Here is a 25514-nt window from a genome sequence, read left to right on the forward strand (position 1 = left end):
TCTCTTATGCTGACGACACTCAGCTCCTCTTCACCTGTCGCAAGGGTGAAGAGTTCGATGGTGAAGGGATTCGCGAGTGCCTTGGGGCTGTTTTTAGCTGGTTTTCACAAAACAGCCTTAAGTGCAACTCGGACAAGTCCGAAATACTATTCTTCGGATGCCCATCAGAACCAGATTGGCGAGGTTGGTGGCCTGCTGACATGTTCCCTCCCACACAGTCCTCTAAGTGGGCAAAAAACCTGGGAATTAAAATCGACAATGAGCTCTCGCTCAAATCCCAGGTCTCCACCCTCACGGGAACATGTTTTGGGATACTTAGAATGTTACGTAAGTTTTTTCCCCTTCTGTCGGAGCAACATCGGAGGATTACTGTTCAGGCCCTTATAGGGTCCAGATTGGACTACGCCAATGTCTTATATCTTGGCTTGCCTGAATATCTCCTCCAGCGCCTACAGATTACCCAGAACGCCGCGGCGCGTGCCATCTTTGGCCTTCATCGTCGCACCAGCGCCTCTACCCTTCTTGCATCCCTCCACTGGCTTCCGGTGCGGAAGAGGATACTGTTCAAGGCCATGACTCTTGCCCATAAGGCCTTACATGGCAATGGCGCTAAGTATCTTCAGAGGAGGCTGGACTTCTATCGACCCGCACGATCCCTCAGGTCAGAAGCCTTGGCTCTGGCGCGGGTACCACGTATTAAAAAGGCTCGGCTAGGCGGCCGGTCTTTCAGTTTCCTCGCTCCTCAGTTGTGGAACTCGCTACCGTTGTTCCTGCGAAACACCTCAAATTTGCTTGTTTTCAGGAAAGACCTGAAAACCTGGTTGTTTGCTGGATAATCTTTTCTCTCTTTGGGCCCCTTTCTGTTACTGTTATGTTTCATGCTCTCCTCTATGGTTTGGAGCTTAAAGCGCCGGGACACTCCCTTGGAGTAGCCGTTGCGCTATAAAAGTCCTATTTTAACATAACATAACATAACATAACATCTTATATCTACAGCCAAGGGTGATTACACCACCTTGCCCCAGCTGTCTTACCAGCCAGTTGTGTCTGTTTAGGTGGCCAGCCAGGGGTGGCATAATACATGCTTCAGCCCCTGGTAGGCCTTGGGTTCACCTATGCCCTGGGTACCTAAGGTACACTGTACAGGGGCTGATAAGGGGTCCCAATACCAATTGGTAAATGCACCTAAAGTACATGAATGTCAATTTAGAGAGAGAACAGCTAGGCTGTGGGTCGGATTGGCAGGCCCACAGCCAGGGAAAGTCGTAAACCAGTGAAGCAAAAAGTAAAAATCTGGGGTGACCATAGGATTGCAGACCCCACTCTCCTACACTCCCATACTGGGGATTGGACACATAAAAAAGTGCTCCTGCTGTGACTGGGCCAGGACCACGCTGCGGCCTGGGGTGGTTCTTCTACAGATGCCTGCTTGCTGCCAGTAGACCCTGGGGCAGTATTACTTGATTGTTTGTGAATCCTCTGTTTGAAAATGGTGGAACGAGGTGGCCCTGAACTTTGAGAGGCACCCAGTTTGGAACTAAACAGAAGGAGGTCCTCTAGGGGGACTTGTACCAACTATAACAGCACCCTGTCATTTGGAAATTGATATAATTAGTGCCATATAATTACAGTAGCGGTCTTCAATAGGAGTGTCACTGCTTCAGAACTCGGCTATCCATATCATAATTTTGTGGACAGGTGCGCTTCCGTTATTGATTCGCCTACGGTGATACAATCCTGGATGGGACCCAGACTGTGACAACCTGGACTCTCCCTTGTGGTAGGTGGTTTTTTACAACAAACAACAAAATAACATTGTGCTTTTTGGGTCTCATTGCTCTCTGCCCATCACGGAGTGCTACTCTGGTAAATTTGGCGCCCTCCCACTACTGGAGCAACCTGACTTACTGAGGTAAGAAGATATCTGTCCTCATACCGTTCATAAGATGGTGAAGACAAAGGCAGACCGAGCCCCCGTGGTATAAACACTACTACACCTGTGGATATGATGCTGGCAGCCACTTTATCCAGCCATTCCCGTCGGTTTGATGAATTACTAACTGCCGTCCTAGATATTAAATCTACACTTGAACCTAAACAGGACTCCCTATGTATTGACATGGGCCTTCAGCGGGAGGATTACAAAAAACTGAAAGACAGATTTGAGAGCACAGAATCCATGCTGGCTGCCCTGTGTCCTACGGTGACAGACTCAGATAAGCGCCTCTGGGCTATGCAGGAGGAGATAGAATATCTACGAGTGAGAGTAGAAGACCAACAGGGTAGATCAAGAAAGAATAATGTGCGGATCAAGGGTCTCCCAGAACAGGCAGAAGGCCCAAATAGGGAGTAGTATCTTGAGATTGATTTGTGAATACGATCCTTCAAGGAAAACAATCCACTTTTTCTGTGGAGAGGGCCCACATGGTGCACAGGAGACCTCCACGACCGGGTGCACCTCCGAGGCTGGTCGTCACCCATCTCCTTAATTATAGGGACTGGGACCACATACTACGGTTCGAGCAAAGGTGGACCGTCAAAAGCGCCCAAGTCCAAATTTATCCCAATTACACCACGGAAATTCAGCTATGCAGATCCTCATTCAGGGAAGTAAAGAGGTAACTCAGTGAACAGATCGTTAAATATGCCTTACAGTTCCCCGCTACTCCTCAGCTAGTGCATGAAGGCACAACTTCTTTTTGTACAACACCAGAAGATGTCTGGTCCTAGCTAGAGCATAGAGATCTTGCATCTTCATCCAGAGCTAAAACTGACCCTATTTCTGTCTGGAAAACACAAAGACAATGAAAGCCACGTAATAGACGTCATCCACAGGGCCCCACTAAAGAACAGGTCACTAAAGAGAGGGCCTGGATGGTAGAAGACGTGTAAAGGCATGTGGCAGTCCCCTCGTCCCCAACCCCAGGCTCCGAGACAGAGAACTGGCAAACCAATTTACTGTGTCAGAGGTTGCTGCACTGCTAGGCGACAGCCCGACTGTAACCCCCAGATGGCCAAAGACTTACTATGAACTATACCTCTCAGGTTTGACAGGGTTGTACATGAATGAGTGTTACTGCGGTAGCTGTGGGATGTGAATATAATAATTACGCTGACTAGAGGGATGTGGGTTGAGGTCATTTTGATACAGGCCTGCAGCAGTTGTAGTTTGCTCCCCCCAAGTTTGTACAGTACCACTGGTAAAGACCGTCATTTAGTGTTATTAGTGTTGCATTACAGTGCCAAAGGCTGGCCATCCATTGGTGTACCAGCCTGGGAGTGGGAGTTGAGAATTGTTAATGTTATTTTGATGTTATTCACAGAGTGGACTTTTTTTGTTATTTCGTGGAAGATGTGAGGTAATGCATGAGCTGGGGGCTGGAGGAGAGAAATGTGTGGTGGGCGGTGATGTTGGATGCTCTCACACACAACATAATTTTAATGCAGTGGGTTCCTCGCTTTGACTATTGACTTGAAATGTACATGGCTTGCCAGGTTACATCAAGTGTTATTATGTCTACTAGTATCTCTGGAGACGTAAGATTTAGATTGCACTCCATCAGGAAACGCACCTGACATCAGCAATACTGGAATCTATGTGCAGGCATTGGAGGGTGGGTGCTGATAGGGACCACATATTCCAGATATGCCAGGGGAGCATTAATTTGAGTGGCGCCAGGGGCACTTCTAGAAGTTTTACACACTCTAATTGACCCAGATGGAAGGAATTCTTATTTTACTCGGGGCTACATGATCAGCAGATCAGGATCGATCTTATTTATTGCTCATGGGATGCCCTTGCCAGAGTGCTGCGGACTGAATACCTCAGATACACTCTCTTGGATCACTGCCTTCTACAATTGCAACTAAATTGGGAGAGAAGCAAACCCAAGATACCAACATGGTAACTACTTTTAGAGGCGTTCCTTGACACCCCACTCCGATCTACTCTCTCAGACTTTACTTCTTATTTTCAGGAAAACAAGGGCTCTGCTACAGGATCCTGGATAAAGTGGGATGCGTTAAAGGCTGTGCTTCGTGGTTATATGATTAAAGCAGTTTATGGCACTAAACAAACCCTTCGCAGGGCACTTGGTACCCTGGAGACAGACATACGCCGCTATGAACAGTCATTCCCACAGATCTGTCGGTTGCAACCCACTAACACAGGATAGACTAGCATACAAAACTGCTCTGGAGAGACTTGGAGCCCTAGATTACAGGGAATACTTGGATAGGAGTCATGCAGAGGCTGACAAGGCTGCTGGTGTGGTTACTCTGCTCCGATTCACCTAGGAACCCGATCACGGCTATTAGAGATGGTACGGGCTACATCCTTAATATGCAAGATGACATTAACACCACTTTTTATCTATATTACTCCTCCTTATACAAAGCTACACAAGGGGAGGACCCAGCTGCAGTGCACTCTTTCCTAGATGGAATGACTCTCCCCTGCATTCAACTCTCGCAGCGGGTAAAACTGGAAGCCCCAATCACTGAAATTGAGAAAAAAAGCAGATGGCACGGGGAAAGTCCGCTGGAGCAGACTGTTGGCCTCTGGACTTTTACTCCACCTACAAACTGCAACTTGTCCCACTCTTGCTCAAAACTTAAAAAGAGGCTGATGCAAAAGAAGAATTGCCTTCTTCCCTCAGGGAAGCAGTATTGGGAGTCTTGCAAAACCTGATAGGGACCCACTACTCCTAGGGTCATATCGCCCCCCTATCTCTTTTGAACTCAGACTATAAGATTCTCAGGAAGGTATTAGCCAAACGACTGGTTTCGGTAGTACAAACTGTTATACACCATGACCAAAATGGGTTTGCCCCTTGCAGAAACACATTCTTGAACTTACACAGGCTTTTTATGTTAATGGATTGGGCACGTGAGACGGATGCACACCATTGGGTTGCATCCCTGAATATTGGGAAGGTTTGACACCCTGGGATGGGGCTACCTTATGGCAAGGTTTGAAAAATTGGGTATTGGTCCCACTTTCCTTAAATGGATCTCATTATTATACAATTCGCCATCGGCTTGAGTAATAAGCATTGGCATTGCCAATAGGTTTCACGTTTGGGAACTTCTAAGCCCTTAGCCATGCAGCACATTATCCTGGGTGCTGTGCCACCAGGGACTGAAGAGCTATACAATTACTACACACTGGGTCAAGCAGTGTGATTCAGGAATACATGCTTGCTTTAGGAAATATTTATGGACACATGAAGCAGCCAGGGCTAAAGCACTTTTTTCAAGTGCATTTGGGCTGTATGAATCAGAATTCTTTTTCTGATTATTATTTTCAGTCATGCAATCTAAAAAACAACCCTGTATGCCACTATATCACAAGTCAAAACTGTGACTAGACAAATCGCAGCCTCTCCAGCACGTGCATTAACCACCAGAGTTATTTATGAGGCCATTGCTATTAGAACCTAAAAAACGTCGAGCATAGAAAGATTTATGCAAGCAAGCTATTCTGTTTTCACCTGAGCCCGTCATGCAAAGAGCCCATACCAGCTTGGCCCCAGGTGCGACGGCACAGGTTGCAGGGACCTAACCTAACGCCAGCACTGAGCACTAAAGTGTTTTATTACCATTGTGCTGAAACATCTTATACTAGTTTTAAAATCCAGTACCCAAGAATTGGAGGCAACTACTTTCGCTTTCCAACTTCTTTGTTGCTTTCACCACAAACACACCAAAATGTGTCGAGATAATCTGTCTTACTTTGGTAATACTGCCACCTACTGATTAGGATGCATTTCCGTTATGGCAGACTGCACTGAACCAGTCGGAAGGATCAGAACAAATGTTACAGGTTGGCAGTCATTTTCTGTCCAACCCTCTCATAAAAGGACAGAGGCTGACAAATGCAGCACAACAGGTAATAGTAGGACATTGTACAGGATGCAATAGGTATCTAGAAAATGAGTGAAGGAAAGTGACCTGGAGAAAGGAGAAAAGTAAAGTGGGGCAGGGCAGTAAAGTGCCCCTTTTAAAAAGCAAAGTCTGCCATAGTTTCGGGGCGACATGGCAAACTAAAGTAAAGCTGCGGCAGCGGCTATCAGGAGGAGCGAGCGCTAGTGCACCAGCCAAAAACACATGTTAAAATAAAAGAGTGTGCCACAAGTATGAAATGGTCGGAAGCAAAATGACCCATATAAGAGGGTCACTTGACATGGGCGTGATAAACACACCTGAACGAGGGACAAATGGCACCATTCACCACACAAAAGAAAAGTAGTTGGAAAGGCACAGGAAGGAACCAATTAAAAGTGGTGGATTTGGTCCAACTTCTACGGAATACAGCATGCCGTGCAGAGCACAGCATGCGTGTGGACTCTAGGCTCGACCTAAAACAGGAGCTACTTTCTCTGACCCCTTTGTCATAGAGCAGGGCACCTGACAGGGCTGCCCCCCTTTCTGGATTATTTTTGCATTGGCTGGCAATGGAACCGTTGGCTTGCGCACTCAGACGGAGCACCACAAATTGGGGGATGAAAGTTAATCAGTGGCACATAACATCCATGTATGCTGACAATGCATTGGTCTATCTACGCAGCAATACTCTCAGATCTGATGATCCTACCGGATCAATTTGAACATGCGTCAGGTTTGAAAGTGTATTGGGATAAATCCCACTTACTTCCAATGATGTTACTTTCTTCTGATCAATGAGGGGGCACTACCGGTTACGCAACTCCCTTGGTTCTGTGAGTCTTTTAAATATCTGGGGAACCGGGTATGCCACTCAACAGAGGATTTGCTGGACGGTAATTTGGGCAGGCCAGTGACCAACGCTATGTCCCAGTAACCATTCTGGACTGGGCAGCCGCTTTCACCTATGGGCAGCATAGCCATTTCAAAGATGTTGGTGCTACCCAGATTGTTATATTTTTTTGCTGCTCTCCCTCTGAAATCTTTTTCAGGACTTAAGGTCATTTTTAACTGCCTTAATATGGGGTAATGGCAGGAAACTAGTGTCTCTTAATAAATTATATGCTCTCCCAGCGGAGGGAGGTTTGGGTGTGCCAAATAATGAGTATTATTATGAGGCCACACAATTACAATGGCCTGCGCGCTGGTTGGAAGGCCAAAATACAGTAGGGCTGGGGTGCTGATAGGCTGGAACGCATCCGTCTAAGGTATTAGAATGGTTTTTGTATTCCCAGAGTCTGATTCCAAAGAAGGCCAGGAATATCCTTATGTCCATGGCCTGCTTTTGCTGGAATTCTTATCTGGTCAAGAAGTGGTCCCATCTTCCTTACTCCCCTGAACTACCCCTATGAGTGAAGACAGCTTGCATAGACTTAGACTCAAGACCAGACGGGACTGCCTGGACATCTGTAGGACTCACGACATGGGGAGACCTTTTCTTTGATAAAATTATTACTACATTTGAGAATCTGGTGGACGGGCTTTTTTCTTCTTTATGCCTCAATCACCCGACATTTACATGTGGTCTAGCACAAACTTACGATGAACCGGATACATCCAGACTCCTCTAATCCATACTTACACATGGGGCAGGTCGATGTGCCATCACACCGTTACATATTTCAATATGCATAGATAGGGCAGTTCCCCGTGCTGCTCTCCGTGCATACTGGGATGCGGCACTAAATACTACGCTCACCGATAAGCAGTGGGCCCGGTGTCTGGGGGTGCCAAAACAGGTCTCCTTCAATGCTAGGCTTAAATACACCCAACTTAATTACCTTCATCATACGTATCTTACACCCCACAGGCTCGCATGTATGTACCAGGGAATTTGAGACTCTTGCCCGTGCGGTCACGACACTGAGGTGAATTCTATTCACATGGCATGGTCTTGCTCACTGAAATCGTACAGGGGAAAGATAGCGGAGGTGCTCTCTGAAGCTGCTGGGCTGTACTGTACATACAGATTGTTTACACTATCTTTTCGGGATTACCTCACGTACAACAGCGCGTAAAGCCACTAATAAATTCATAGATCTAGCGTTGGAGGTGGGCAAGCGTAGGAAAGAAATTACATGTAAATTGGCAGCACCTCCGCTCATCAAATAGTGGTTTTCTGACCTACGCACTGGTATTATAGCTGAACAGGAGGGGTCATGTGGCACTGTCCCGGGTCACAGCTAAACCCCCTATTGGCAAAGATACTCAGAGGTAGTAGAGGCCAGACAAGGGGGTTCTCACTGCTGACTATGTGTTGGATACTAGTGGCACGTGCAGATCAGAAGGGCGCAACACTGACTGAATATTTGTTAAGCGCACTATTGCCGAGGCGTCTTGGCGCTATGGTATGTGCAATCCATAGGGCTACCGTGACTAGAGCTTGGAGAAGAGCCAGGTTTTGATCATTTTTCTGAAAAGGGTCCTGATGGACTGTAGTCTCGTGTGAGTGGGAAGGGAATTCCACAGTTTAGCCGCTTGGTATGAGAATCCCTTTCCTCCCCACCTGATTCTTCTGGTCTTGGGAAGGGTGGGGGGGGGGCAGGGGGGAGTACCAGTCCAGTTATAGTGGACCTTAGGCAGCGTGATGGCATATATCGGGGGAATAATGGTTGTATATCCTTCGCCCCTCCTCCGTATAGGGCTTTATGTACTAGGCAGAGGGACTTGAAATCTACTCTATGCTGAACAGGGAGCCAATGGAGGTGTTTTATGATCGCGGACGTTGGGTGATGTTTTGGTAGACCGAGCAGTACTCTTGTGGCTGCATTTTGTAGGGATTGAAGTTTGGAAATCTGCTTTACACCTGCACCCAGATATAGTGCATTGCAGTAATCTATTCTTGACAAGACTAGTGCTGCGACTACCGTTTTCCTTAGTGAGGACGGGATAAAAGGAAGAATCTTACGCAGGACTTTCAGCATAAAGAAGCATGCAGAGGACACTTGATTTATTTGTGGGCGAGTGTTATGTCTTTATCAATCAAGAAACCCAGATTCCTAGCCTTGGGAACAGGGGCAGGACACGTTCCAGCTTCTGGTGGCCACCATAGTTGGCTCCAAACCGTAGGTTTCTGACCGAACTCTATTACCTCGTTTTTTCGTGTTCAGCTTCAGGAAGTCTATATTCGTCCATGCCATCAGTGCCGTTAGGCAATTCCGGAACTGTTCCGCTGTCAAGTTCATGCTTTGCGTAACTGACACAGCTAATTGGGTGTCATCCGCATACGACACTAGCGTGAGACCATGGCTTTTCATCAGTCTTGCCAATGGTGCAACGTACACATTAAACATGGTGGGGAACAAGGCCGAGCCCTGGACACTCCACATGGGAGAGTAAACGTTCCTGACTGAAGTCCATCCCAGTGAATTAGATGTTCCCTGGATGCCAGATATATTGCTAAAAGGGCCAGTGCCTTATCCCTAATGTCAACTGCTTTCAGCCATTGCACCAGTACCGTGTGGTTTATGGTGCCATAGGCTGCGGTTAAGTGGAGCAATATCAGGATTGCCCTACCGCCTCCATCCATCACTTTTTTGATCTCACTGTGCCCCGACACTGTGGGGCCTGAGCACTGGGGCGTGACTTCTCTCCCTCCCCCTTGTACACCTCCACCCCTATAATGGAAACAGTATTACTTAATGTTCCTGCAGCTGTCAACCTCCCCCTTCATTCCATTTGCCTTCAACTACACTAAACTGCAGTCATTTGAAATCACAATGTTTCTTCCACATTTTAATTGTTCCGGATTCATATTCACCAAGTATTACCTGCCCTTGATAATGCAACTATATGTATACCTGTAAACTGTCATGCAAGAAACAATTTCTATATAATGTAAACTGGGATACTGGGATACTCCTATATTGGACAAATGTCATACATTGGGATGATCTTATAAACATCTAATGTCTGTACTGAATGCTATTAATCTTATTGATGGCAAATTATTGATAAAGACATATTTCCAAAAAACAAACATGCCCTTAAAGTGAATATCATCCAAAAGCTGTTTTCATTGCGGCAGGCCTAGCTGTTCTATGTAGAAAAACAGAGAGCAGAATAAAGTACTAAAATTGCATTTCGGGAATTGGACCAGCAAGAAAAATAATGTAAAAATTATTTTAAAAAGTTAGTAAAAATCCAATTCAATTGTGGAGTTGGATTCTCAAGAAATATTAAGGAAAAGTGACTCTAAAAAAGTTACCTTTTCGCGGTTTGAAGTTCCTGGAGGCTAATTGCATTGGCTAGCCAGTTTCTGCTAGCCAGTGATTATCCTTGAATAGGTATGAAATGCATCCCAGGAGCAAACAAAAGGCTGATCTGAATGGATAGAGATGACTCCACAGAAATGCAGGGTGGAGATGTGGGCATCCTTATTGACACTACAGTATCAAAATCTTCTTGACAGAACTTTTGGGTTCACATACAACATTCACGGTGCACTGGAAAGGGAGAGAACAAGATCCCAAGACCATTTTGGTGTATCGCCTTTCTGATTGCTCAAGGACCTTCGGTCTCTGTATTTGGTGTGAGAACAGTATCAGCTCCTAAGTGAATTTTAGTATTAGATGTGAGAAGGCACTTGACATAGTACACTCAAGACTGACAGAACCCCCCCCCAAAAAAAAATAGTGTGGTCAAAGACTTTAGTCATCTTGGAATGCCCTGATACAAGCAATTCTGGACTTGTTTGCAGTAAGGCAAAAAGGAATTACTGAAAAATTGGGTAGGGTTGGCCTGATAGCTTTTACCTCATTAGTTAGAGAGGGGCCAGGAGTCATGCCACCCAACAGCCTACGCCAGGCATAAATGAGGAAGAGCACCCATGTCAGAACATTTTCTGAGCCTGTGGAAGACCAGAAGAGGATTGGACCTGCAGACTGTGACCTGCTCCCTCATGGTCCAAGGACAAAGTGGTGGACTTCAAGAGTCAGCTAACTGACTGCCTGTCTGGCTACAGATGGACAATAAGTTGCCAGAGGCATTTTCCTAGACGTACCCAGCTGACCAGTGGCAATTGGACCTCAACTGGACCCTGCTGTTGGCCTCCGTCTGTAAATGTCTCTCCTGGGGGGCTTTACAAGGGTACTCCTGTAGTGGATTCAGACTTATAAGACTGTGGTACAAAAGGGGATGATGGACGGAGCGTTTGAGCAAATCAAACACTCACCCCCAGTCAACGGATCTGGGTTTAATCTCTGAACTGGGGTGGCAGAGTGGGCTAAAGAATGGGTATGGATCAAACCCAGATCTTTTGACTGGGTGTGAGTGTGTGATTGGTTCAGATGCTCCATCCATCACCACCCCCTTTTGTACCGTTATAAGACTGTGGGTCTGATTTAGAGTCCACCGGATGTGTTAATCTGCCACGAATGGGATGTATATCTTGCTTGCTATCTTACAAGTGGATTATATTCAATAGCAGTTGTAATACAGCTCTACATTAGAAGATAAAATATTTGACCAGGACAAGCCTGCTTGGTGTATATCAACTATGCGCTCTATTGTGGACAGGCAAAAATGACACCTAGTTTCTGATCTACTGAGACCACGGACAATTATTGGAGCTCTCTGCTTTTTGGTGCTATTTTCCCTTAAATCTTTAAAAATTCACACCTCTGGTTCCCCTTATTGGATTTTTTGCATTTTGGTGTAATTGTGTTTATTACAGGTTATGCTGTGTTTCTCATTAGGTTTGTGAATTTTATTGTTTGGTATTTTGGTATTACATAAATACCTTACACATTGCCCCAGGTTAAACCGGTCTGCTCTGTGCCATATCTACTAGAGAGCTGAAGTCAGGTTAATGTAGTGACTTTGATAGTTCACCCCGACAAGAGTTGCGAGTATTTCGAATGCTGGGTCGTCACCCACCCCAAATATTAATCCCCTAAAATGTTCCACATGATCAAAGAAGCAAATGTTCTATATGATAAGAGAAGCAACAGAAGAATGCCAGGCTGCAGTTGAGATGATGGAAGAAAGTAAGAACCACCAAGTAGAAAAGGGTTATACATTAGCATCTCAAATCATAGTTGTGGAGAAATTCACAGCATTACAGATTTACTTCTAGAAGCCTAAATTACAGAAAAAGGCAGCTATAAATAGAAAGCACACAAACAGTGAAAGGTCCACTCAATAACACTCTAAGAAGAGAGAAGAACTTAAGTGTCTAAAATCTGGTAGCGGGAAGGGGGTGGTGTATATGTAAGGCACATTTACTCACCTTATGGAGGTGACACAATGGTTGTGGTAGAAAGAATCATAGGAAGATTTGAAGGGAATATCTGAAATACAGTGTTCACCACTACTAGGAAAAGTCATCACACTAACAGTGTTAAGTGGTGTAAATGCAACTAATATCATAAGTAAAAATTCTAGATAGAAAAAGTGACAGTCTTCGACATAGCCACTGTTTTCACAGTACTGTGTATTAATGCAGGCAAGGAAAGAAATGGCTTCGATAATCCTGGCAGTCATTGGGAGTAGTCAACGGTAAACATGAAAAGTATTCGGCCAACGGCACATGAAAATTAGGAATGCATGTATTTATTATTCTTACCTCTGGCTGGGGAGTTGGCTGCACTTTTGCAGAACTAATTTTTTCAGGACCACTATTAATCCAAAGACCATATTTTGTTTGCGCCAGATGGTTTTCGTTGAGCTGTTTTTTCAAAGCTAGCTGCTCATCTGTAGGACAAGAAGTAAACAAAGCAATCTGAAATTCAAAAATCTAATGACAATTTCAATCAATTTATTCTTTGCAGTTTACAATTACAACATTAGAACAATCACTCAAGCGAGCATTCCTCCAGGACACTTAGATTTAAAGGAGCCATCCAATACAGAGGAAATACAGAGGAAGATTCAGTCTCTTTGCAATCACCTACAATAGGCATTTTAAAATGTTGGTTTGTTTAACGGGGTCAGATGGGGGTTTCAGCTCTGTTGTGACATCATTCACCAGGTGCTCCTTTAATAACTGTCATTTCGCGCAACTCATGTAAGGATTGTTATCTATCATATATTACCACTTACAGTAGACCCATAACAACAGGACGTCCCAAAACATTTATTGACTTGCTGGGTGTCATCCTTCGTATGACCATGAGGTTTCCACAGATCCCTGTTGCAAGACTCACATATGCCTGTTGTAAGGGAATAAAGAGAAGGTGACTAGAATGTTGCTAGGTGTCCTGCCATGTCCCATAGTCAGAGCAATAGTGGATCTCTGTGCATATGGGAACTGGCCCTCCTTTGATTAATCTGGAGTGCCCTGTTGTTTCTAGACCCCACCATTGGTTGGTGCAGGGCTCAAAGACAACAATGGCAATTCTCTTAACACACATAGAGGCACCCCCAAGCTCCGGTAGAATTGGCAGGGTTGGTGACGTATACATGTCGTATAAGTTCTTACTTTCTCATTAACAGCATTATTTACAGACAAGGCTCTGTGGGAATGCAGACCCGGGCGAAGTCAGGACAGAGTGGGGGTTTCCGCACAAGAAAGTGGTTGACTATCTGCTTAGCGCTGTGGGACACAAGGTTTACACTGTGGGCGCTGAGAACGAGCGTTTTATGATTATAGCGATTTGTAGCTATTTTTTAAGCATTTGTGTATCTTGTAATAGATTTTTAAATGTGTGCACTTTACTTCTGGGCTGAGAACTAGCTCGGGGGTCACTTACCTACGCTACTCCCGCCCCGGTCCGCCGCGTCCATTGTGGGCGTTTGTTGCGGAGGGTGAGGAGGAGCCCTAGCACTTCCGGGATCTGTGGGGTCAGGTCAGTGCTCTAGCTGCCACTCCCCTCTCTACAAATGTGCATGGGAAAGCGGACGCGTGCAGCGGGCGCGACGAAGGCGCGCCGAAGTGGCGCCAAAGTCAAGCCCGTCTGCGCCCGTCCGCGGCCAACCGGGGCTCGGGGCCATAACCCCTGTGTCATCTAAACATTCCCACATACGATACGGGAGACAAGAACTGCTTGATCTATGCCCCTCGAGGGCTGAACCTTGCTGGCATACTATGGAGGCACTAACTCTTCGAAATTGCCCTATGTGCCCCTTTAAGAACCAAAGAGAACCAGCCAGTGAGGCTGATAAAGCAATGGTCATTTGTGGTCTGCTAAATTGTAGATCATTAAGCAAGCATAGTAATCAAATATGGGATCTCCTGCTGGATGAGAGGATGGATGTTCTCTTTCTAACGGAGACATGGCTGGGAGAGCATTCGGACCCTGATATAATTGAAGCTATCCCGCCGGGATACTCACTCAATCGATTAGACAGGGACGGAGGGAGGGGCGGAGGAATCGCCCTTGTTACAAAGGCCCCGCTTGAATACACACTGACACCCTTGCCAATAGACAACTGTGAAGCTGGTCTTTTTATTCTTAAACTTGGACCCCAACACGCTGTGTCAGGAATGATCATTTACAGACCGCCAGGGAAGATTAAGGATTTTAAAACCAATTTAGTGGAGGCTATTGCTCACTTAGCCAGTAGGAAGAGTAGACTTCTGTTATTGGGCGATTTTAATATACACCTGGAGGATGAATTATCCAAAGATGCGGTAGACTTGAAGCAACAATTACAGGCCCTACAACTTGAATTAAGTAACAGTTCACCCACCCATATACATGGTCACTTACTAGATCCTGTGTTTAGTAGCTGGAGTGGAGTAAAAGTGAATGAGCCCATGCCTGTTCCCTGGTCGGATCATTTTTTAATTCCATTTAATATCCTCTATCCTCATATAGATACTCATAGAGGAAAGGAAAATAGCTATCCAAAACGGAAATGGAAGCATTTTTCTATAGACACTTTTAATCAACTATTAGAGTTAGGGGGTCCACCGGGTGGCGCCAACTGTGAATGTGCTAACAGCAATCTAGAGAGCCGCATTTTAAATGCTCTAGACACGGCAGCCCCGATGTGTCTATCAAAGATAGGAAGCCGAAACAATAAGTCTGCTCCTTGGTTCACTCCTGAGTTGCAGATAGCCAAATCAGAGTGTAAAAAACTAGAACGGATGTGGCGGATAGAATTCTGCCCTCAAACCAAGACTATCTACAAGGAGGCACAGAGAAAATACAAAATTAAAATTCGAGGTACAAAGGCGACACACTATAAATCGTATAGGAGAGGCAGAAAACTCTTCAAAAGAACTGTTCCGAATTTTCAAAGAGAGATCAGTGGTAGGTAGCACTAATACGCCAATAAATGACTCAATTGAGGAATGCAACAGAATTGCCACTTATTTTGCAGGAAAGGTCAAAGATATTTATACCACCTTCTCGGGAGGCACAAAATGTGGACGAGATTTTGAGGAAAAGACCGGGGTAAGTAAGGTGGAAAAATGTCTAAAAGTTTTCTCAACACCCCCTCCAGAGACACTTATAAACATTTGCCAGGGCATTAAATCTGGCTCCCCTCGTGACCCAGCACCCCCTCGGGTTTTGGGGCAAAGTTTTAAAGTATTGGAACCTTACATCAGAAATCTGCTCCAGGTCTCATTTACCTCGGGTACACTCCCAAGTGACTGGAAGAAAGCGATAGTTCTTCCCATTAAAAAGAAACCTAATGTTAGTCATGAAAGTCTCGAAAACCTAAGACCTATCTCCTTACTGCCGTATCTGGCTAAAGTGGCAGAGAAAGTGGCCAACATACAACTCATGGCCCACTTAGAGAATAACCAGCTCCTCCACTCCTCTCAGTCAGGCTTTCGCCCGGGCTTCTCCACGGAGACAGCCCTTTTGAGAGCTACTGAGACTCTGCGGCAAGGGGCGGATTCCGGACACACCACGGCACTGGTAATGCTTGATCTCAGTGCCGCGTTTGACACTGTAGCGCATGCCATCTTGCTACAGTGTCTAAACGAAGCAGGTGTCACGGAGTCCGCGTTAAGCTGGATGAAAGCCTTTCTCACGGACCGAAGCTTCCAGGTCCAAAGAGGCTCCTTTAAATCCTCGGCCATAGCACTAGAGAAAGGAGTGCCCCAGGGCTCGGCTTTGAGCCCAAGTCTATTTAATCTGTACATGACCCCCCTGGCAGAAGTTGTGCAATCGTTTGGAGTGGAGTTAGTCTCTTACGCTGACGACACCCAGCTGCTGATCTCCTTATCACAGGCCCCCACCATGGCGGCTTCTAACTTCAAGGCCTGTATGCAGGCTCTGGCAGGTTGGATGAACTCCCACTGTTTAAAACTAAACGGCTCCAAAACAGAGGTTATGGTGATCGGAGGGAACAACTCAAGCTGGACTAGGGACTGGTGGCCAGTATGCCTTGGCCCCATGCCCACTCCCTGTAAGGAGGCAAAGAACCTGGGTATATGGATGGATCCTAAACTATCCTATGAGGGCCACGTCAATCGTCTAGTGGGAAAGTGTTTTGGAATACTGAAAACTCTCAATCGCACACTAGACCTACTCCCCCTGGAGGCCCGCCGCACCATGACACAAGCTCTGGTTACGTCCCGTATGGATTACGGCAAAGTTTTGCTCCTAGGCACCACTGAAAAGAACTTCGGGCGCCTGCAAGTTCTCCAAAACACTGCCGCCAGGCTGGTGTTGAGACTTCCCAAAAGAGCAGCCTCCAAACCTGCTCTTGCGGCACTACACTGGCTACAGATCAAAAGGAGAGTGATGTATAAAGCGCTTCTAATATGCCATAGGATTATATGGCAGAAAGCCCCATCCTATCTCTATGACCTGGTACATACGTATGAGCTGACAAGAGCCCTGCGCTCGGTAGGAGCAGGTCAACTGAAAATCCCTTGCATAAAAAAAGCTAAAATCGGTGGTCGCTCTTTCAGATGGATGGCTGCCAAAAACTGGAATAGTCTACCGTTGAGCCTTAGACTGGAAGGTTCTGAGGCTAAGTTCAGAAAACTACTAAAAACCCACTTGTATAATTTTTAACCCACAGTGGTAACAGAAGGGGCCCCCTTCTGAGCGCTCCTTTTCTCCTCAGCGCGGGGACACGCCGTGAAGGAGTCACCAAGCGCTCTATAAGCTTCTTTATTATTATTAAAGTGAAGCCTGGGTTTAAAGTGGACAGGGCCAAGAATATGTGTTCTGCCGTATCTGCACCTATCATAGTCCACATGTAAAGGTTAGAAGGAGGGATACGATCTGTTTTGAAGGAGTAAAGACGTGAGTGGACCTAGGCACAGACATGGGTGGAAAGAAAAATGAGCCTGTCAAGGCCTCTCCTAATTAGACATCTGCTATTTAAAGGGAAACTGGCTCCTTCAGAAGATCATCAACAGAAAGACAATAGCCTCGGGTACCCAAGGTGATCCCAGCTATGAGTGTCCTCTGTCACTCACTAGCAACTATCAAATGACTGAACGTCTAATCAATGGAGTAGAAATATCTGAAGTAATGTTTTTACATGTACATAAATCATGTAGCACAATCCTTTCAGGAAAATACCTTTAATAAGAGAGCCCCACGGTGCAAACAGTTGTTATTTTCCCACTTGCCTGTCATTTTGTGGCCTACTCCATGTCTCAAGCAAATGGAAAGTGTGGCCTTCCAAGCACATCCAGTTCAGTGTGCCATCAGTTCTGCATCAATCTACCCCTGTTTGTTATGTCAATGGGTTTTTGATTCAGCGCAAAACTCTGAGAATCAAATCAAGTGGAGCAGAGGCAAGGCAGATGACCGAGAATGAGGAGAGGCTGTGTGCAGGGAAGTGCAAACACGGAGGTGTGGGGCATAAAGATTTTACAAACTATATCGCAAGAAGAAAATAAAAGTCAGACTACAAATGATTAGGAAATGGGTCATCAGAAGGATGTAACTTTGGTAGTCGAAGATGCAGCAGTATTCTCATGTGAATCGAACCTCACACTATCCAGATCAACAGCAGACAAATTCTACAGAACTCCCATGTTTCTCCATAAGCAGTCTACTTTAAACCAACCAACAAAGGGTTGATGTAGTAAGACGACTAGAGAGGCGAAGAGTGGGTAACAGGCAGTACGTCATGTTGTGCCAGAGGATGAAAAGTATGTGGTTTTCAACTCCTTCAACATGAAGGTACAGCTACTACAGAGAACAATAAGCACTCTTACATCACAAACATGGTTATAGGAAAACACTAACACTAAGAATTCTGGATACAAGTCAACTATGGCACATACAATTTCTACTCAAAAATGTTTTCCCATGGTTAGACTAAAACAGTCATCAACATTGAAATGAATATTCAACATAACGCTTACAGAAACCTTGTGGCTGCTAACCAGATTATGTGGCTAGAGACCATAATTGGAAATGCAGAACAGTTGCATCAGATGCACCAATAATACAAGACAATCAATTGAGCTATAGATGCCTCAAAGTAACTACGGAAGATGGCGAGCTATGTCTAAACATTTAACCGTTTCAGGATCAGACCTAAGTCCTGTTCAAATAGAATCAGTGTCCTCCTTGGATCCAGACAGTGAGTTCTTTCCACCTTTAATGAGAATGTATGACATGTCAGGGTGCACATGTCCTAATTAGAGTAAAACATTTTGCAATCTTGTGGGGGAAATGGTAAACTTCATTATTCTTGTAAAAATAGTATACTGTTCTTTGGCTTGGTTTGTAGCTCTTCAACTCTTAAAGGAAATCGTATCGCCACTGGCAAAGTGACAATCATTATCAACCTTATATTGCTAGATTCACTTTATATGAAAAGACACAGGTCCAAGACATACAAAGTTATGTTCAAATTTCATACATAGAAACGACTGATTAATAGGATTAGAGCTTTTATTTTTCCAAACAAAACTCATTGGTATAGAACTGTATACTTAATAAATTTGAAATCAAGGGAAACTTAAAACAGATACAATTACATAACATTTGACCGGTGTCCTACACGGAGGGAAGGCGAATAAAAAATTAAAGGCAATACAATCAATGATTTAGCACCATTAAAATGACCATTTAAGACCGTTCCAGAAGTCTTTGGAGAGTTATACTTGTCCTGTGCTATCGTGGCCTAGGTAACCAGAAATTATGCACAACTCAAATGTTTAGTCTGGAAGTCCATTCTCCTCTGACAAAGCGGCGTTTCCTTTACTTTAGCCGACACACGTTTTAGCCTGATTTGCTGGTCTCCACAACCTATTTTTCACACAATGGCCAGCAGAGCTCTCAAATGCCCCAACAAATCCAGATTTTTCTTTGAATTTAGAGACAAGCATTCAGAGCCTGATTTTCCAATGAGAGCAACAGGACGACAAATTCCAGAATGAAGAAATAAAACAGCCTGCATGAATAAGCCAACTTACAAATGGAACTGAAAAACATGACTGCTCTGGGCCACGTGTTAGCAGACAACCTCAGTCACTCACAGTTCAATAGTGCTCAGCAAAATGAACACATTTGTGTTGTCATGTCTCAATGAAGGTAAAATGCACAGTTCCCAAAGAGAAATCCATGGAATATACTGGCTGTTTTTTGGTGACTAAGGATACCACTGTTGATCTCATCCCTTTGGCCATCTCCAAGAAGAAGTGGCTTTTACTTTCATCTTGTAGATGGTTTCTAATTGAATAAATTACGAATCTCTCTTGCTTTGCTATGGCTGATTGATGGGGTTGATACAATACAATTCTTTAAACACCATATGTACATTCTGCTTACAGCTTGCAGGTTTCTGGTCAGCTAGGGATCCTGGCCATGCAAACTCTGTTTTTAGGGCAGCAGTTGTATAACTATTTCATGCCATCATAATTCCATCAATTTAACAAAACAAGGGGACCCGTCTAGGTAGTTGAGGACCTCGGGTAGTTAATGATTTTGGAAAGACAAAGGTCCTAAACTTTTTGATTCAATACACAATAATGAGCACAGACTTGGAATAAGAACTGTGTATCTTTTTGTCTCCAATGTCCAGCCGGACAGAGGAATGTTTATTTCATAAGGTTAAGTAAAAGATTTCAGGATATAAGTGAAACAAAACACAAAATGATAACTGGGCACAAGCCTGTACCAAGCAAGAAAGGAGAAAACAATACATGGGGGAAAAATAATAAATAATAACAGGCAAACAGATTGGAGCAAAAGTTGGCTTACAATACAATGTAATCTTGTGTAAGCTCAAACCAACAGTAACTGCAACACATATTACACAATCGAAAGAAGCAGTAGTGTTTAAACAGTCGACGTGACGTTTCCATCCCTAACTCCAACAATTAATTGGGATCATCTTCAGGACTATCAAAATTACTTTTTGTCGGATTGTTTTTATAAAAGCCTGTGCACTAATTTGCTGCGCGATGGAGCGATCCACTTCATGCTGATCCTCAATGGGATCACGGAAAGCAGGCGTTTGGGTCCCGTCCGGTCAGCGTGGTAGCAGGTTCATGCCATGCTACCAGGCAGCGGCCTCCTCTAAGCCTACCCACACTCGTGGCTCGACGCTTCCAAAAACTTCCAAAGGCTGCCTACTAACTGAAAGGAACGCCACCGCTGCTTCCTTAGGCACAAATATCTCGTGAAAGAAGCCGCCTCCGGCCTATGGTCCGGCGGCAATTATTATCTTGCCCATGCCGTGGTTGCACTACAAATTAGTGCACAGACTTTTATAAAAACAATCAGGCAAAAAGTAATTTTGATAGTCCTGAAGATAATCCCAATTAATTGTAGGAGTTAGGGATCGAAACGTCACGTCGACTGTTTAAACAGTACTGCTTCTTTCGATTGTGTAATGTGTTGCAGTTACTGTTGGTTTGAGCTAACACAAGATTACATTGTATTGTAAGTCAACTTTTGCTCCAATCTGTTTGCCTGTTATTATTTATTATTTTTCCCCCATGTATTGTTTTCTCTTTTCTTGCTTGGTACAGGCTTGTGCCCAGTTATCATTTTGTGTTTTGTTTCACTTATATCCTGAAATCTTTTACTTAACCTTATGAAATAAACATTCCTCTGTCCGGCTGGACATTGGAGACAAAAAGATACACAGTTCTTATTCCAAGTCTGTGCTCACTATTGTGTATTGCATCAAAAAGTTTAGGACCTTTGTCTTTCCAAAATCATCATTAATTCCATGCCAATGCACAGTTGTAGGCTCCTAATCTGAATGGGACTTGTCCAGAACCAACAATTTTGGTCCGTATGCCAGAAAGCTACCTTATTTTGGTTGCAGGATTCTCTCCACTCAAGGGGACAGGATACTGCCATGACTAACTAGGAAATGGTTTTTGTCTGCAGTCGATTACTGGCTGAATGTGTAATTTTCTGCTTAGGGCGTTATCTATTTTTAGCACAAATAAGGGAAACGTTCACTTTCTCCAGTGCGTCATTTCCCATCCAAAATTTGAATTGAGTTTTAAGTGGATCATGTTTTTAGGATTTGCATTGGTGGATCTACAAATTACTGTAGGTTTCCAATCTGCCTCCACTGTGAGTCCACCCTGTGTAGTAGCTTCAGTCGATTACATGCTGGGTGTGGTTTTCAAATTAGGGTGGTGTGATAAATTGGATTGTTTGTTGAGGGGGTGAGCTCCTCTCAAGCAATAGCTACAATCCTAGTCAGGGCAAACCACAAAGACACTAAATTAACCTGTTCTTCAACCTCTGGAAGCTTGGCAGAAAAGCAGTCAGGCTTAACTTAGAGGAAATGTTTAAAGTGTTTATGCAGCACTAATACAGTAATAAAGTGAAAACAACATAAGAAAAATCCCACACTAATTTCAGAAAAAGAGTAAAATTCAATACATTATTTGCCATCAAAATGACAAAAATCCAAATAGTAGAAATTGAGTTTTTAATTTTTAAAGTAAAAAATGACGCCTAAAAGATCAAGGAGAAAACCGTGGACATCTAATCACGCAAGACCGGGGCCAAAGTCAAAAGATATGGCCGAATGCGATGGAAAGCCGTTTGAAAACACAAAGTGGATTGAGCCCAGTCTCACTTACCTTCAGATTTAGAAGAAAGATAGGTCTAAGAAGGTGAAGTTCAGAGGGGCATGGTAGCCAGTGGTGTCCGAGGAGGAGGCGTTGTCGTCAGGGAGTTACTGGACAAAGGCGCGGTTAAGATTTCTACGTTCAGACTTATGATCATATTTATTTATTGGCAGTAAGGATACTCTGTTGTAATGACGACAGAGTATCCTTTTAGCCAAGAATGCGGTCCAACCACCAAATTTATATGCGGGTAGATTTTATGGTTTAAATCTTTTTATTGTTTATGACACAAACAACTAACAAAGACCCTCAGGTCCGTAAACACAGTGCATATATAGACCACAATGTCGCAGTATATTGTTACCATCAGCAATAAGCATGGAGCGGATCATCAAAAACACAAAACTGAAAAACAAAAAATAATCAACCCTTCCCATCCACCCCCCGTGGCCCCACCCCCTCCCGGCCCACCCACTCTTCGTCCACCTGAATACGAAAAGGAAAAAATGTAAAGGAGTAAGGCAGCATTAGAGGCGTGTTCTGCGGGGTTTCTTGACCGGTTCACTGGGAATCTGGGTGTCAGGCAGGCGTAACAGCCGTAGATAGCGGGGGCATGTCAGTTCCCTAAATTCCGATACTAGCAGTGTTAGGAAGGGTCGCCATAACCCGGGGAACTCTGACCCTCTACCCGCCAGAGTGAGTGTAAGCTTCTCCATGCCCAGCATTAACCAAAGCCTCTGAAGCCCACCCATGTGTGTAGGAAGCTGGGTGGATCTCCAGTGGACCAGAATATTCTGCATGGCTGCCCCCAACGCAATCGCAATCAACCTACCCTTCCGGGACTTAAGGGGATACATTAGGGGATTAGGTAAGCCCAGAAGAATATAGGAGGGAAAACGTGGGAGCTGTATCTCAAAATGAAGGTCAAGCTCATCAAGCACCTGGGACCAGTATGGCTGCAGATGGGTACAGCTCCAAATAACATGTTCCAGGGTGCCCAGCTCCCTGCATCCCCTCCAACAGAGATCACTGCGGCGCGTTTCAAAGTGTCTTAGGCGCTCTGGTGTGTAATACCAATACGTTACTATTTTAGTCAATGTTTCTGTGAGCCCTGCGTGGTATGCGGAATGCGGTGCCCTGTAGTATATACCCTCCCATTCCTTGTGTGTGAGGGTTCTTCCCAGGTCTCTATCCCAGCGCTCACGTCCTGCATTGTGCGTGTGTGCAGTAGGGGCTAGCAGCATCTTGTATAGATCCGAAATGACCTTTTTATCTCTGGTGCGGGTAACCAACCATTTTTCATAGGGAGTCAACAAGCGCTGCGCCTGTGGTCTAACCTGAAGGTGCATTGCCCAGTGACGGAGCTGCATGTAACCTAACCGTCCTGATTCCGGGATGCCATAATGTTCTTTGATCTGAGGCAAGGAGATTATGCCCTTTAAGTCAAAAAGGAGTCCTAAAGACCTACAAGGGGAGGAGCGCCAATCGGGGAATGCATGCATACCTGTGCCCGGTTGGAAATCCGGATTATTGAACAATGGTGTCATGGGTGACTGAAAAGTAGTCAGTTTTGCCGACCGATTGGTACGATCCCAAGTTTCCGTAATAGTTCCCGTGATGAAGGAGGCGTATAAGTTGGGAGGCCGACTCGCTTTGGGAAGGAAGAGAAGCCCCTGTAGGGGTCTGCCAGCCACCACTTGGTCCGGAAACAACCAGTGCTTCTCCGATTCCAGCCTCTGCCACTCCACCAGATACCGAAGTTGGGCCGCATGGTAATATGTTTGCAGGTCTGGCACCCCCACTCCCCCGCCCTCAGGTGGAAGGACCGCGATCTGATGTCGGAAGCGTGGTTTGCGACCGTTCCAGATGAAGCGAGAAAGCTCCACTTGGGTCTGCTGAATCCAACCCATTGGTGGCTTAAGTGGGAGGGTCTGGAACAGGTACAGTATTTGTGGGAGGATCGTCATCTTGGTGGCAGCTATTCTGCCCAGCCAAGAAATAGTGCAGTGCTTCCACTTGTGTAGCTCTGCCCGGATGTGGGCACGGAGAAGGGAATAATTCAGCTCAACTATGGCCGGAAGTGTTGGGGCTAAGTGGATGCCCAAATAAGGGATAGCAGAGTCTGCCCAGCAAACCGGGTGTTCCTCTTGCAGAAGGTCGAGGGTGTGCTGGGAGAGGGACAGGTCCAACGCCGAGGATTTGGGGTCATTGATTTTAAATCCCGACCCTCTGGCAAAGGCCTCTAGTTCAATAATAAGGGCACGAAGGGCTGTAACCGGTTTCGACAGGGAGAGTAAAATATCGTCTGCATAGAGACTGATAGTGTGGACGTCACCCCCAAATTTAATCCCCGTAATTAGTGGGTGTAGCCGAATTCTTAGCGCAAGGGGCTCCATGTAGAGTGCAAAAAGAAGGGGCGACAAGGGGCACCCCTGTCGTGTGCCTCGGGAAATGGGAGGACGTATAACCATTGACACGAACCGTCGCTGTAGGGAGACGATAGCAGTTTAGGATCCTAGTTCTAAATTTCTCCCGGAGCCCAGCAGCCATCAGGACCATCTCCAAATAGGGCCAATGCACCCTGTCAAAAGCCTTCTCTGCATCGATTGCTAGGAGCATATATTCACCCCGAGTGTGGGACGCCTTCTCTATTAAATGTAGAATGTGTTTGGTATTATCGCTAGTCTGCCGCTGGGGGGAAAAGACGGATTGATCAGGTTCAACCAGTTGGGCTATGTATGGCGCCAGACGGGTCGCTAGTATGCTAGTGTATAATTTGACATCTAGATTCAAAAGTGATATGGGTCGGTATGCCCCAAAGGGCTTCTTATCCTTCCCAGGTTTCGGGATAACTACTATGGCCGCCTCCAGCATCTCCTGCGGAATGGTGCCCGTGTGTTCAAATGTATTGAGCAGAGGGGCCAACTGAGAGCAAAATGTTTTATAAAATGCGGCCGAATAACCGTCAGGGCCGGGTGATTTGCCCAGTTTAAGGCGAGTGATCGCCGAGACGACCTCCTCAGTTTGAATGGGTCTATCCAAAAGTCGGCCTGTGCCGGAGACAGGGTTTGCAGATTGGCTGCGGCAATATATTCTGCACTATGCTGAGCCTCAAGATGGTCACTAGCATAGAGGTCGGCATAGTAATCCCGGAACGCCTCCTCAATGCCTGCATCCTCCACTGCCGTGGTTCCGTCCGACCTACGAATACATTGTACCCCGTGGCTTTGTCGCTGCTCCTGCAGCTTGGTAGCAGGAGACGGCCGCATTTGTCTCCCCCAGAATAAAAGGAGTGGCAGAGCCGGAGGGCTGCGTATTCGGCCCTGTCCTGATCCAGGGCTGCAAGCTGCTTCCTCTCTGTGCACAACTGCCACCACGCACGGGAAGCTCCGTTTCGCTGATGCAGCTGTTCGAGCTCCGACACCCTCTGTGTAAGTTCCGCGCACTTGCGGGGCCTCTCCTGGTTTTGGGCCGAAGAGATTGCAATAAATTCCCCCCTCAGAACCGCTTTCAAAGCCGTCCATTGCACCGCTAAGGAGGTGTCGGGGTTAGCGTTGACGGCAAGAAAATCAGAGATGGCCTTCTGGATTTGTTTGTGCTGTAGTAGAATAGTGTCACGGAGTCTCCATTGTCTCTGGGCCAGAGTAAAGCGCGGTAA

At 45.5% G+C, this 25514-nt stretch overlaps 1 protein-coding gene across 1 annotated transcript in view; it reads right to left on the reverse strand.

Moving 5' to 3' along the window:
* The window catches only part of CCDC66 (coiled-coil domain containing 66), a 275197-nt gene that overhangs the window by 145172 nt on the left and 104511 nt on the right, over window positions 1-25514 (reverse strand). Inside the window, exon 7 of the mRNA XM_078661583.1 lies at window positions 12509-12636. Coding sequence (XP_078517709.1) covers window positions 12509-12636 — 128 coding nt within the window. The remainder of the gene's footprint in view (window positions 1-12508; window positions 12637-25514) is intronic.

Source organism: Lissotriton helveticus, chromosome 9 (genome assembly GCF_964261635.1).
Source record: "Lissotriton helveticus chromosome 9, aLisHel1.1, whole genome shotgun sequence".
Taxonomy (NCBI): Eukaryota; Metazoa; Chordata; class Amphibia; order Caudata; family Salamandridae; genus Lissotriton; species Lissotriton helveticus.